At 44.2% G+C, this 15,962-nt stretch overlaps 1 protein-coding gene across 2 annotated transcripts in view; it reads right to left on the reverse strand.

Annotated features, from left to right (window-relative positions):
- The window catches only part of PASK (PAS domain containing serine/threonine kinase), a 1,318,755-nt gene that overhangs the window by 201,081 nt on the left and 1,101,712 nt on the right, over nucleotides 1-15,962 (reverse strand). For both annotated transcript variants that reach the window (XM_085634144.1, XM_085634145.1), the window contains exon 14: nucleotides 11,241-11,375. In XM_085634144.1, the coding sequence (XP_085490270.1) occupies nucleotides 11,241-11,375 (135 nt within the window). The remainder of the gene's footprint in view (nucleotides 1-11,240; nucleotides 11,376-15,962) is intronic.

Consider the following 15,962-nt stretch of genomic DNA (forward strand, 5'->3'; position numbering starts at 1 on the left):
TGAAGAGGAGCTTCTGAGAGGGGGTCAAGTGTGACTTCGGCACGTTGATGGAGAACCCCAGCGAATGCAGGAGGTTGGCCATAGTCTGGAGGTGGGAGACGACAGCCTAGGGCGAGCCTGCCTTCAATAGCCAGTTGTCGAGACAGGGGAAGATTCGAACTCCTGATCTGCGCAGATGAGCTGCAACCACCGCCATCACTTTCGTGAACACCGAGGGGCGCTGGTAAGGCCAAAGGGGAGCACGGTAAACTGAAAGTGCTCGTGGCCTACTGTGAACTGCAGGTAATGCCGGTGGGCCGGCAGGACGGGGATGTGAAAGTAAGCGTCCTGCAAGTCCAACGCTACCATCCAGTCTCCAGGGTAGAGGGCCGACAAGACCTGATCGAGCCTCAACATCTTGAACTTCTCCTTCCGGAGGAAGCGGTTGACGTTCCTGAAACCTAAGATTGGACGCAGGACTTTGTCCTTTGGTACCAGAAAGTAGTGGGAATAGCAACCACGACCTACTTCTGAGGCAGGAACGTGCTCGATGGCACCCTTGGCCAAGAGTGCGGAAACTTCCTGTTGGAGAAGGGCCAGGTGATCCTCCGACATGCGATGGTACTGAGGTGGCATGGAGGGAGGGGTAGTCTTGAAGGGAGAGAAACCAACCTGTCCGACGTGATGGTGCGCCAGTGGTGGAGGTGATGGTGGATCCTGCCGCCCACTAGCGTTTTGTGGCCCTGAAAGGTCGGACTAGGAAGGTTTGGAGGAGGCTGCTGCAGGAGGGGCTGTGGTGGACTGGCCCGCCCGCTGGCCCCCAGAACCTCGCCGTTGGTTCCCACATCCCCAGCGGTGCTGGGGCTGAACAGCTTGCACAGGCCTGTGGCTCTGGGCGGGACGTAGCAGGGCACCCCTTCCGTAGCCACGAAAGGGGCGAAAGGCAGACTGCGCAGGGCGGATGGTGGAGAGACCCAAGTCCTTAAAGCGCTCTAGCGCGTTGTCTGCCTTGTCGCCGATAAGGCGACGGCCATCAAAGGGAATGTCCATAAGGGTGGATTGGACATCCCTGGAAAAACCAGTCCAATGCAACCAAGCGTAGCGTTGAAGGGCTACTGACGTGGAAATCGTCCTGCCAAGTGCGTCTGCGGCATCCAGCCTACAGCGGATGGTAAACTTTGCTGCGTCTCTCCCTGTTATATTTCATATCGGTACCCAAATATAGGTCCAGGGAACATCGTACACTTTCCCTACATCATGTCCCCTTCATTTCATATGAACGAGCCTTCTAAGGGCATAACTCCTAATAAGGACATACTACCTTATAGGGACAACGCCTTATAAGGACTGATGCCTTTTAGGGACTAAACCTTTCACCTACTTCCAGGCTGAGGGACGGTTTTTCCCAATCGATATTGCTAAGACGTCATCCTTAGCACATATGAATAATTTATGAGAACACTCTCCAGGGGGTATACTTCACCTCTCCTATCTACGCATAAGGTTTAATCCCCAACATCATCCTCATACTGAACAATGGTTAACACACGCACATGGACTATATAAATACAGCACCTCTTGCTATAAGTAGGCAGGAGGGAACTGAGTCTTCACGCCGACACACTGACCAGAGACGCTGCGGCTCCGACATGCAGTCGCTCCAGCTGACAGTGGTCTGTCTATCCCTTGCGGGGTGTCCAACTCAAGTCCAGGTCGAAGTCCCACACTCTCACTATTCAGGTAATGGGGTTCGACTAAATCCTAGCGGGATCCTTGGCTCTTAGACTTTTAGGCTCTTAGGCTTATTAGCTCTTTCGCACCTACTCACATGCTAGGTACACTTAGGTACATCTAGACAGGCATCTTAGGAGTACGCACTTCATTTTATAAATGCATTTTATATTCATGTATATGTTCATGACTATTGCAAAATGGTAGAACTGTACTATTCCTTTTTATTCACTGTACTGCTGATCCTATATCTCTGCTACTGTGTAACAGTTGTCGCAGCGCATATATTTTACATGAGAAGAACAACGGTAAAATAAATTCTTATTGTAAACACGCCCGACTGTTTCTTCTGTGTATCTCTCTGAGACAAAATGAGCAAGCACGAGTGACTGGGTAAAAAGTAGTGTATTGTTTCCACAAGTCTGAGGAATCAGGGTTTGTTGTGCTCTGAGGTTGCCAAAAACTACTCTCTCTGATAAAAGGAGATTCTAGTGGCACTGTGAGCTAGCTAATGCAAAAATAGGCTAACATCCTCGGCGGGGGTGTACAGAGTCAGTCTGCCACCAGACCCACAGTATATGTTAGCCACAAACAGCGCAGGTCCTGCATGAAGGGTACTATAGGAACTGCACTACATGGTGCCAACAACGTTTGGTACTTATTTAACAGTAGATTCGGAGTAGCTCAGTCGTGCTTATTCTCAGAGACCCTATTTACAAAACCCAGAGACGTCTGGAGTGAGTGGGGAAAAACTCCGCCACAGCTGAGTAGGCGAGATATCCTATTTATTGGCTGTTGGTTATTCAAGCTTGAAGGAATTATTTCCCAGAATTGTGAATAAAACCTTTTTCATAATTTCCTTGGACAAACAGTCTGTGTTCTATACACAATGGCCGACGAAGAGGGAGTCTTAACCCCAATAGACCATCTGGCCCAGGGACTTAATCAGTCTGGTGAGGCAGAAGACAATGCAATACAAATTGCAGCCAAAGTAAGACATAATCTGACAATTAAACTTTTCAAACATGGGTTATCACCCAGAGGAGGTGTAGTAATATTCGTGATAAAGGCACACGAAGATTTCAAAACAGAGGTATTCTACTCATGGGTTATATTCCCAGCAGCAGATGCTGTAACAAAAACTTTTCATTATTACACACATGAAGACGTTCCAGTGGTCTACACTGCGTTTGAGGAGATTGAAATTCCGCTTACCTACCAGGAACATATTTTCTGGTTAAATGGCGCCCTACCCCACACAAGACAAGAGCAAGGCTTGGTCCTTTAGGAAGACCAGGAGCAACATGGCCGGTATTAGCGACCTATGCACCACATCCTGACACTGACACAATGCCACAAAATGAACTGCTTGTTCAACACAAAGAGTTGATAAAACTCTACAGAACCATGACACACTTCGTCTTGAGGACACTAGCGGTCCAACCTACAGTAATTACACAAAATGCACGGAGCACAGCTACTAAAATTACTCCACAAACATTACATGCGGTAATGGGCAAAGTGCCCACAAAACATGAACAAATTCCTTTCTGGGTAGCTCAGAAAATAACCCTATTCGAAGCAGTATTCCCAAATACAACACCATTTGAGAAACACAGAATGTTAACAATCTGCTTGCCCATGGAGATTACACCACAGTTACAGGATTGTAGCTCTTGGGGTTCAGTCTTTGCTGCCATATATACCAGAACTCATGATATTCCTTCATTAGCAGTAATACCAGATGTATTAAGACAAATACAAAATGAGTACAGAGCAGAGCCTGCCCTAAACTTAGGGATGAATTTATTAAATAACTACGGCCAGGTATCAGCCATAATACTAGCTAACATTAAAGGGGAAGCAGCATCAGTGGCAATCCGCCAACGCCTAAGGGAGCTCTCTCAATTAATTCAGGAGAATGAACTACCCAAAATAATTGAAACTGTGTATGCAGAATTAGGCAGGGATAGATTAGGGGGCAGAGCTTTAAAACCTCAACTACAGGGCAGTCCCGAAAAGGACACTTCTAAGCAGACACCTACTTCTTCTAAAAAGAAGTGGGATAATAAAAAAGAAAACTCTAAAGACAAGAGATCTCAGTCCCGAGGTAGGTCTCCTCAACAGGAGCACTCTGAAAAGAGGTACAACCTTAGGAATAGGGAAAATATTAAGAAACCTGACAGGTATCAGAATACTAATACACGCTCCTCTTGTTTCTTTCAGGGCTTGAAGAAAAGCTTTGAAAGAGAAGAACGGTCAGAAAATAGAGAGGAGCGCACACAGTCTAGAGACAAGCAGCGTGCTCAAGACTTTACTTCTAAAAAAGAAGATAAGCAAAACTCAAAACCTCAATTTAAGAAAAAAAAAGTTGCTGGTCTGAAAATCAGACATGCCCAGAATTATGAGGACACAACTTCTGAACGAGGAATTGGCCCTGACGATGCTAGACAGTGTGGCAGAAGTAGCAATAGCTCGCCAGAACCTGAAAGAATTTCTGGTGACAGCGGAGTTAAAGGATTACATCACAGCGGAAACACCAGACACCAGGTTGAGCGTCCCACATAAGTTATACGAAATAACACTCCAGATGGAGGGGGACAAGCCCAGGAAAGTAAAAGGTCTTTTTTGGAAGAACTTATCATCTGGTTATGACATCCTGTTAGCAGAACAAGATTGGCTGCCTGCATTTGTAATGGAGTGCCCCAGGGGAGAAAGTATAATTTTTTCAGCATCTTCCAATCATGTTCCCGTTCACCTTAAACATGCATATGCACTGGAGTGGGCAGTAGCTCAAGCTCCAGCATTATACATAAATCACGTTGGGTGGGATGAGAACTCAACCTATCACATGATCCCGTTAAAATTTTCACCTATTGCTCAGAGGAAATATCCAATAAAGCAAGAAGCTAAAAAACAGGTCAGGGAGATCTTAGATCAACTTGAATACCAGGGGGTCATTGGAAAATGTACCTCTCCAATGAACAATCCTTTATTTACCGTCTCTAAACCCGACAATACATATCGTCTAGTTTTATAATACAGACATTTAAACTCATGCACAAAGACATTTGCTGTCCAAAATGCACATAGTGCCACATTAACAAATAACATTGTGCGCGAAAAATACAAAACCACACTTGATATCGCAAATGGATTTTTCTGCCAAAATATAGCGCCTGAAAGCAGGGATCTGACAGCATTCAGTGCGTTAGCTAGCCCAAGGGTATAAGAATAGCCCTGGTTGTATTTTCAGCAAGAGTTACTTCAAAAAAATTGATGAAGAAGAGTTGTCCTATGTGGATGATATTTATCTAACGACGACTTAGAGAGTCACTTGACCAAGGTAAGCACCATTATTATGGGATTTGCCACAGAGGGCTACAAATATAACTTTAAAAAATCGAAAATAGCCCACCTCAATGTCATATTTTTGGGATATCAACTGTCAAGTGAAGGCAAAAGTCTGTCAGCTAATGTTTTAGAAAAGTGTGCGCTGCCCCAGCCTCCAAAATCATTAACAAATTTACAATTAATACTTGGATGCCTACATTTCGGCAGGACATACATTTTAGATTACGCACAAAGGGTAAAACATAACTACGACTTAATAAAACCTGACTTTTCAGCCAGAGATTGGCCACAAGAACAAGAACTAATATTCTTTGTTTACTCCAGGAAGACAGGATTGCTTCCAAACACTTCTAAACACGCGTAAACGTACGCCACTTGGTGATCCGAAAAATTGCGGGTCAATGCTTGTACACTTATTTGACCTTCAATGAAGGAGAAACTGTATCAATAGCTTACAAATCACACCTGTACACAAATGCAGAAATGCATTTCTCTTCAACAGAAAAAATCCTGGCAGCCGTTCAGACTGCTATAGCAAGAGAAAGAGCACTGGCTCAGGGGAAACGCATTATTGTCATAACCCCGGTACCGGCTTTAGAAGCTGTTACAAAAGCCAGCATCCCAAATGCGAAAGCATTACATCCAAGATGGATACAATGGGCTAATTCTCTTACTGCAACAGACGTAGAATACAGATTTGTTCCAAGTTCAAAAACTCAAGCATTCCTGCAATATGAACCAGAATATCCTCTACCAAATGAAATCTTGCCTCTCCATCAGTATGAATATATTATTTATACGGACGAATCTGCTCAACCGGCTATAGGAAGTAAGGTGCAATATTTTTCGGCATGTGCTATCGTTAAAGGTCGCATGTGTGATGGCAAGTTCCACCCTAGTTACACAAAGACGCAATCTCCAGGAGACTGCACAGCTCAGTTGGCAGAATTAAAAGCACTGATACTGGCACTTGTAAATACGTATCACAAATTCCCCACACTAATCGTGTGTGATTCTTTTTACTGTGTACAGTCGTACAATGAGTACTTACAGCATTGGGAACAAAATGGGTTTAAGGACACAAAAGGTGGCACAATTAAGCACAAAATGCTATGGGAACAGGTAGCAGAGTTGAGCTGAGGACTCACAGGATCCATACACTGAGTCATCAACGTGATGGTGTTCACGTTGCAGGGAATTCATTGGCTGATGAAGCCGCAAAGGGGGCTGTTTGCACGGCTTCCGTAGCTGCACTGACTCGTTCAAAAACGAGAATAGACGGTGAGGTTATGGTAGCTGTCATTGCATCACGCAAAGGCAGCATAGTAGTACCTAAAGAATTTCCACTCAAATACTCCTACAAGTTAGATGCACAAAACATTCCATGTGCTCAGATTTCTGGAGTGGGGGATAGAGTAATACCAAATATGGATCGTAGGCAAGGTTTAATATTAGCTGCAAACAAGGGTTTGGGCTCTGTGCACACAAGCGTTACAGCGACTATTTCTTTACTGAAACAGCGCTATTGGTGGCAAGGGTTAACTAAGCAAACTAAAAACTATGTCTTGAAATGCGACATCTGCCAGCAGATGAAAGGCTCCACCGTTGCACACCCGGCACAGACGCTGTTATTAAAATCAGACAAAGCTCTCGCATGTGTGCACTTGGACCACTGCGGCCCCTTACAAACAGACGGGGCCTACAGATATATCATGTTGCAGTGGATTCATGCTCGAGATTCCTATGGGTATGGCCTCAGCGCTCGGCTGACGCTCGAACTGTTATAAAAGATTTACGAGTCATTATCGGCACATACGCAGTCAGCACGTTACATTCTGACCGTGGCCCTGCGTTTAGCTCTCGGGCTTACAAAGAGGCCATGGAAGGGATGGGCGTAGCATTGCGGTTCTCATCTCCATACCATCCAGAGGGAAATTCGGTTGTGGAGCTAAAAAACTGGGACTTAAAGCAATCTTTAACAGCTAGGGTATTAGGCAAGGGCGGTAGTTGGGTTACATATCTTTATGGGCTACAATGGGCACTAAACAACCAGCCAAGAAACTCTTTAGGGTGTGTCACTCCATATGAGGTCCTCTTTGGGACACGAATGTGGGTACCTGATCTTGATTGTGAAAGTGCAGTGGCGGATGAAAAACCATTTGATATCCATGATTGTTTGGCTGTTTTACAGGTTCTAAATTAATCCAGGACAAAACAAAGCAATGTCCGTCTAAAGCAGACCGCCACTGAGGAAGTCAAGGTAGTCATGGTAAGACCTGTCTGGATCCCAAAAGTCAGGGATCTGGTCAGAGAGAAAATAACAGACAAAAAGGAATTTGGACCTTCCTACAGAAAACCTGTACCAGTCCTTGCAGTACAAGGAAGAAGAACTGTGCTGCTTCCGCCTCTTGCCAGAAAAAAGGAGAAAAGATTTGTCTCAATCGACTTAATCAAACCACACTATGTGGCCGATACTAAACAGTAGGCCTAGTGGGCTCCGCTGTAGCAGACGCCCTCCTCTAGCTACAATCCAAGTTGTTCAAACAGAAAGACTCATCACGTTTGAGGAGCCACCTGTAAGGAATGAAGGACTAAGCAACAATGCTATGGAACTTGTTCCACTTCAACCAGACATTCAAATTCAAAATGAAAATCAGAATAATTCACAAGTTGCAATTAGACCTAATACAGACATCTACATCAACATGCCTCGTCGAGAGGAAAATAAAATTTCAACTAATCCCGATGCAATTCCTACAATTGATCGAACTGCTTCAGGCTATTTCATTAACTTTGATACATTTTCTCTGGATCCAAGCGAGCCGGAAACGACGCCAGCCAAAACACCATTCAAGCAAGAATTAAAGAACTTTGTTCTCTTTCTTCAAAACACATACCTGGTATCACCTTGGATTGAACTCTGGGTAACTTCTGGGATACTGTTTTCTCTTTTCTGGCTATGCTTAGTATTGACTTTTAGTATGCTTATTAATGGACACTATCTTCAACGAAGTTCCACAGCCCAAAAGGTCAACATCCTACTGAAGCCACATACATCATCACATCGCGAACAAAGAGACTTGTCATCATTGAACATTACAGAAGTTCCTATACCCAATGGTAATGGGACAAGGTTGATTTTAACATATTCGGCCTGTCCGAACTTTTAAAAATTGATCATGTATTTAAAATATCATTAAGTTATATCATTACCTCCAGTACATTTTCTGATGATTGAGACACTGAAACAGTAAATAACATGCTGTCTGATTTAGAGAAAACTGCTGCATTTTCTAATAATGAAATGTTAGAGGGTTCTTCAGACTATGACAAATTGTACTGTTACCAACAATATGGTCATCATTTCCTGCACAAATCCAGTTCACCTAAGAATGTTTTTGAGTACCATCAGTGGGAACATTGCCCAACACAACCAAAAGGTAGTTCACAAGCGTTTGCACAGAAATTTGCATACTTTTCAAGATTTAATATAACAGATCCAGCCTAATTTTACTATAAGGTTGCACCAACATCAGCACTGAAAATTATGTTGACATATACTAAACAGATTTACTCTGCTTCCTTTTTGGCCCAATTGTCTGAACAGGGTTTCAACCTATGGAAAGACGAAATTGACTCGAAATCAATTTGGGGTTCGAGGGACTGGCAAGTCCAGAGTACAGAGGCACTATTTAGAGCATTCCTCATTCCACAGCAGATGATCTTTTTAAATGAGACTGTGCAACAGACATCCTGTCTTGGAATAGCCAAGATAAAGGACCTGAAAGCTCCAAGGTGTCCTACACCAACACATGGGTGGCAGAATTCTTCTATGAAGGAAGGGGCAACAGTTGATGACATACTGAAGTACAATAGATCAGACCCAAATTGGAAGGAGTGGGTGGTTTGGCCCTTAGACACAAACACATGTCCTAAACGGTTCCTGCACATCACCAAGGGACTCCGTATCCATAGGCCAGACCCACGTTATGTACAGAGAGAACATCCAGGGGTAGTGACATCCTATAGTGTTGGGAAGTTGTGCCTAGATTGGCAAGAAATCTCAACACTTGCAGAAGTGAAACAACACTTATCCTTACTCTCACATGACATGGATCTTAGGAACTTTTACTAGGACCTAGGAAACAACGTCAAAAACGTTTCATAAATGCAGGCATTTATGCTGCCTATAATGAAGTCTGGAAGATTTCCCAACAAGAAGCCGCAGAGAGAATACGGGAAATAGACCGTATTAACTTAGAAAAAGCTTTTGCTGTGGTGGATAATGGGTTAACAACTTTGACCTCCAGAATATATTCATTGGGCAACATTGTATCTTCTGCTATTAATATACTGGAACAGAATTTACCCATATTACAACACCGCCGATCACAGTTACGTTCTATTATGTTATTGAGCTGGACGCTGCAATCTTTGGGTGCAGGCTTTGTGCCTTGGCGTTTTATAAACAGTTTGTCTCTGTTTTCAGAATACAATCTAACTGATACACAGACAGAAATGGCACAGAGGGGAGCTAAATATACAATGCTGCAAATTGAAAAACTGGATAGGCATGGCATTCCACTTTGCTAAGGAAGTATAAGTAAATGAAATATGGCAACCAGGTGTAAGCCATTGTTACCATGTTTTAGGGAGTGAGCACATGCACGTTAGCACTGATTAGCAGTGGTAAGGTGCACAAAGTCTTAAGGCCAACAAAGGCAAATGCATCAAAACAGGAAGGGTGAAGGCAAAACCTTTGGGGGTGACCCTGCAGAGAAAGCCAAGTCCCACACTTGCTAGTACTTGTGCCTTAGTACTAGAGTTAACCAACAAAATGTGATGGGTTGAATTCTTGCAGTAGGCTCAGACATAGGTATTCATGCAGGATGCGTTACAGTACATCATATTTGTCCAATGCACCACTCCATGTGGATAGCAAACATATGCACATCAGCTTTAGTACTGCTCCAATCTAAAGTGTGCAGCCACAACTGCCAAGAAATGTTCCGTCTGATTAAAAACATGCATCCCAAACAGGTTTCAGCATATTTTGACCTGAAACGGGAGGTCAAAATATGAGTGACTTCACACACTCTGATTCATGTCCCGGTGAAGTTCCTTTAGGTTATTCAGCCAAGGGGAAGCCTTGATGCAAGTGTGACTACATGCTTGCCTTGCCACCTGAGGATTTATAGAGCAAATCCTTTGTTTTATTTATGTTGACAAGCACCATTTAGGTGATAAGTATATTTAGAAGCATGCAAAGTGTGTGAAGTTACTTTGCGTTAATTATAGCATGGGATCAGGAGTCGAATCAGCTAGTGAGTGCCTTGGCCCTGAAGAAAAAAAATGTGAATGGCTTGAAACATGTAGACCTTTAGAAAGGAAGGGTCATTACATCCATACTTTCTATTTTTCTCCTTGTTTTTTAACCACACTATTTGGAGAACTGCTTAAAGCATTGCTTTCCTACCGGGCAGGTATTTTTAATTTTCACCAAAACAAAACCCTACTCCTATTCTATCACCATCTGTATACTGTCTGCTGGTGGGCACCTTTCTCACCCCCTGTTACTGCACAATATACTGCCTCTCTCAATATCAAGTCATAACACTTTTACGGAGTTCCTTTAAATTATGTTGCATAACTGCTCACCAAGCTAAGTTAAAAAAAATATGAATCACAAAGGCGAAAACGAATGCATTTTTCTTACCTTGTAAGTTCCAGTGGAGCAGGAGTTCTGGCCCTAACAAGTAATACATCTGGCACATCTGGTATGTGCCACCCCATTTCAAAAGCCGGGTCCATGCACCATGATAGCACACACAAGTGTTTGTGAGGTCCCAGTCTAGCAGCTGGGATATTTAGAGATAAATAATCTTCACAGAAAATAGTATTCATTAAAAAAAATATTCACCCAGGCAATAAGAGTAGAGACAATGAGGACCGGTAGAGGAAGAACGGAGTTGTGTTGTTGAGACTTTCTCAGAAATAAAAACACGTTGTACAAGTAGTTTACATTTCAGGACATTCAATTGTAGACCATTTAAATTCATATCAAAGGCCACAAAGAAATGTGCACCATCCTTCATTAAAGCATTGACACCACTCAAAGGGGGCATGTAGAAAATGAAGTCACCCCAGCATACCGGTTTGGGCTAGCAAGGCCTCACCTGCCGAAAGATGTAGCTCATCAAGGGCTCGTCCAGGCTGGGTTGATGATCAATAAATTCAAAGAGGTCGAGGCCATTCCCATGCTGCTCCATCACAAGCTGGAAGAAGTTTGTGTTCTCAAACACGTCCAACACCTGCAGGAAAGACCAGAGGAAATGTGATGCACGTCAGTACAACAGGCTCTATACTGTGTTATGCATTCCAGTTCACCCTGTCCAGCTGATACACTGCCACTGTGGTACCAAGCAAGTGGTCTTTAGTTTTTTTTTTACCCCAAATGACCTTACTCAAAATGGTTCATTTGGTTGTAGGTTCCTGCAGGGCTTACCAACCGAGATACAGAAACAGTGCATTGAAGATTGGGCCACAACAAAATACAGTCACATTTCAATGGGACGATGATCGGAGCCCACTCTGCTCTTTCTGCAAACAGGCATTACTGCACGGAAGACACTCCTGCCTAACCCTGCCCATCAGTCCTCTAAATGAGTCCCCTCTTTTGAAACCAGCTCCTCTTAGTTACACCCCTCTCTTACGATGAGTGGTACAGAACACTTTGCTACATTCTATTAATGCATCACTGCATGCAAGTGGCAAGAGTTTTCGGCATACTCCAATACATCGGTGTCATCATCTAGTCTGTTGGTAAAGTCACGACTAAAGCTGCATTGTGCACCTGGTAGCTCTAAAGAGATATTGCTGGTGAAAATATTTTCCGGTCCAATCTGGAACTCAGAGTGGTAATTTTTACAGTGAGAAGCTACATGAAGATCTAACCATCAGAATGGAGATTTTGTTGTGTTGCGCAGAGAAAATAAAAATGTAGGCAGATATAATTGCAGTTTTCTTTTAATTGCAACTCTAAGCTGCAGGAGCAACTGAAAACCTCAGTGACGTCACTGAAAGTAAGGGCCCCATATCAAAGATATACTCTCCTTAAACTGATTACACTGGATGAGAGAATAGGCAAATGACAAAGTAAGGTCTGCTTAAATCCAATGCAGTCCAACATGAAAGATGAGAACGCAAGTGATGAATGAGTGCACGAAGAACTTCAGCAACAGGAAGGCGGTTCCATGGTGGGCCAACCACTTAGGCATCCCTAAATGCAAACGATGAGGAAATGGCGAGAAACGTGTGAAGAGCATGACTCATCAATAGGTGGACCACCAGGACAAAGGGATTCCAGGAAACTAAAATACAAATGAACAGGAGATCAAAGGTCAGTCAAGCTATAGAGCGTGCTGTGAACACAGCCAGCCAGGTGAAAACGTGTTCATTATAGGCGCCAACCAACGACATTGTGTTAGTACCTGTTTTTCCAAACCTCCTAAACGTAGGTCCGTGCTCCCTCTCAGTTTCTCACCGATGAAATCCCTCAGCATTTATACAGCAACTAGGTCAAATGACTCCTCCAAACCTTTCAGTTACCAAACCTTGTCACAGATGCCACAAGATGGCCCTTTTGGATCCAATTAAAAGGTGCGTGGTGATGGACTAGCGCACAACACTGCGCCCTGCGATGCTTGAGCCTCCATGCACCAAACGGCCATTAGGGGTTGGGAGGCCAAGTTATTTTTGGAGAAGGCCTGAAGGGAGATGCCTAAGCAATCTGGTTAGCGCATATGTAAGTCAACAATAAGGGAACAGTCTCCCGAAGTTCTTCCCAAAAAATACCCCCCAAAAAAACAGTAAGGGAGGCATTCCTTGAGGAAATCGTCTCGCTCCTGGGCCTGTTCAGAATCCCTCTGCTGCTCCCCGACGTCGGGAGTCAGACAAGATCCCCACATTGAAAAGGATGAGACCGGATATCCTGAGTAGCTGAGTGAACCCCACTCAGGTCGAGGCCTTCTGGCTTGCTTTGTGCATCTGTTCTAGACGGCTTCTATACCCTCTGGGCTGCCCCCCAAAAAGGGAGCAAATTCCTGTGGACTAGGCAACTTTGGCGGCTCCAGTCCCGATGCCACCAGATGCTGGGTCATTACAGGCTTTGGCCAGGCACCTAAGAAGTAACAGCCTGGCAAGGATCGGTCCCCATTGAGTCGGACCCTCCTTCAGTGCCAACAGAGCTAACTACAGTGTAGCTCTCAAAGTATTTGCATCGAAGGAGATTATTCATATGACTAAAGAGAAAATAAAGGCACACTTTAAGATGTGCCTTTGGCGAAATACTGCCCTAGGGCTCCAACCTCTGCAGGAATGGAGGAGTTTTTCCAGCTCAGACTAAGATGGCCTTAATGTCTAATATAAAATACGGTCTTACAGAGGGTGATGATTCTGAAGCCGATAACCCCCTTCCCCAGTATAATAAAGATGGCGCTGCATTATATTTGGAGTTACAGAGTGCATGTGGCCTTGACACGTAACTAGAAGGGGACATTGCTTACTCCTCTGGTCCTCTTTCACAGGGAGTGTCCTCACGTACGGCTGTTCTACGAAAAGCGCCTGAAGCCTTGGAACTGATCTTGTCCTCTGTAGAGGCAAAGTTAAACATTTCTACTGAAACCTTGTATCCCCTCCTCCTCAGTGACGAAGCCTTTGTTTCCATTCAATAAGGCCCTCTAGGTTCCTACCATGGCTGCACAGACAGAGTGCCAGATGCCATACGCCTGCTGCGGGTAAGGCCAATTTTTGTACTCCCACTTCTTACAGTGAGAGTTATCCAGGATGCCTCCCAACAGAGTCAAAGAAACTTGAATATAAGGGCCCGAAAATCTTTGCTTCTGACAACCAGTCCCCCCACTTGCTAATGCCACCTGCCTTCTAGGCTAAAATATTCATGTCCCGTGGGAACTGGCAAAAACAACAGCCCTCAGCATGCCAGACCGCATGAAACAGACTGGGAAAGCATGGGTTTCATACATCCAAAAGATCTTGAAGTGCATCCTGGACTCTGTGGCCATTGTTTCTCAGTCCATGGGTATGGCTGTCACGCTGCACCACCATGCTTGAATGCGGTCCATGGGCTTCACTGGAGATGTCCTAGCCACACTCGTCGACATGCCCTTTGATGGTATGTGGTTGTTTGTAGAGAAAGCAGACTCTTTAACGGAGCACTTAAAAACATTAGACCTATGGCTTGCATGTTGAGCCTCACCTCCCTAGCTCAACAATTTAACCAAAAGTACAGAACGTTGTGTGGGTACGTCAAGGCAGTACATCCAGACAGAGACAGCATTCTCAGCAGATGTTATACTGACTATTTCAGGATAGGGGACACTATAAACAGAAGCAGCAGATCTAGTCTGTGCCATCCTCTGCCAGCTCTCGTGTTTCCAGACCTTTTTTACTTTTCCCCATCAAAACACTATCATCTGGTGGGAGAAAAGTCCCCCGAAATACCATCAATGGGGAGAACATCACGATGGATCACTCATTCATCTGGCTTATCTGCAAGAGCTATTCCCTATCTTTCCTGTCTCTTCCACCAGACATCTCTCCTTCAACCAGGATGTGCCTTTTGGCACACACATCAATTCTTGAGGCGTTAAGTCTTCACTTTGTTGAGCAAAGGGGCCATAAAGATAGTGCCTCTAAAGGAAAGGAGCATGGGATTATATTCCTTGTACTTCTTTGCCCCAAGAAGAACACAAGTTGAGACGCATCCTGGATCTCAGCCTTGCAAACTTGTTCCATCAGCAGGACATGTTTAAGATACTGTCACTCAACAAAGTCTTACTCGCTCTGAATGCTGAAGATTGGCTGGCATCTCTGTGTCTCCAGGGCATTTACTTTTTACTTTCAGTTCTTTCAGCCTACAGACATTACCCAAGATTCACAGTGGGATCACAACACTATCAGTTCACAGATCACAGTTCTATCTTTCAGACTGATGACCCCTCCACATGTCTTTGTGAAAGTTTTGGTGGTTGTGGCAGCTTCACTGCAATGGACAGGGATCCATATATTTCCATGTTTGGAGGACTGGATAGTAAAAGTGGAGCCATGGTGCTTGTCAGGGAAAGCCCTCAGAGGACTCTCCACCACAACCTGGGCTTTAACATCAAAACTAAATCAAGCCTCAAGGGAGAATTGCTTCTTGCAATGTTATAGGTTTGGGCTCACAGATAAAAAATACCCCTGAATGGATTGAGCTTCTACAAAGCTATGTCAATATTTGCTGTCAAAAATCTTGGGATATACACCCCCATTACATGAAGGCTTTACTTATTATTTTACTTCTGCTAGCCCTTTCACATTGGGGAGAGTTAAGGGAAGTTGATTACTCTGGTGTCCTTTCCCTTCCAGGCAGAGTTATCAGAACTAATCTAGCCTCACCACATTTACACCATCTAAGGCTGTCACACGCTACCATTGTTTCCATTTTCAAAAAGGGCTGTAAAGGAAACCCAAAATGTTATCACCATACATCGCAGAGCAAATCAATCGCTAAATAATGGGCAGGATCCTCCTAGAACAACATGAAGTGTGGCCTGATAACAATGTTCTCTCAGACCTGCAGTTTGGCTGTTGCACTGCCCTTGGCACTGTGGAGCAATGCTTTAACCTCTACATTTTAATAAACATATATTCAACAGCTAAGGAAGGGTGTGTTTACCTAGTGTTCATAAACCTTAGATTGGCATTCGATCATGGGACTCGATTAAAGGTTTGGGACATCATGGGTATGGGGTGGAGCAACATCTAGTCACCTTTCTTAGGCAGCTCCACAACCAGGTAACGACAAGAGTGAGATAAGGCATAAATGGCGTGATTACAAG

Source organism: Triturus cristatus, chromosome 11 (assembly GCF_964204655.1).
Source record: "Triturus cristatus chromosome 11, aTriCri1.1, whole genome shotgun sequence".
In the NCBI taxonomy this organism is placed as follows: domain Eukaryota; kingdom Metazoa; phylum Chordata; class Amphibia; order Caudata; family Salamandridae; genus Triturus; species Triturus cristatus.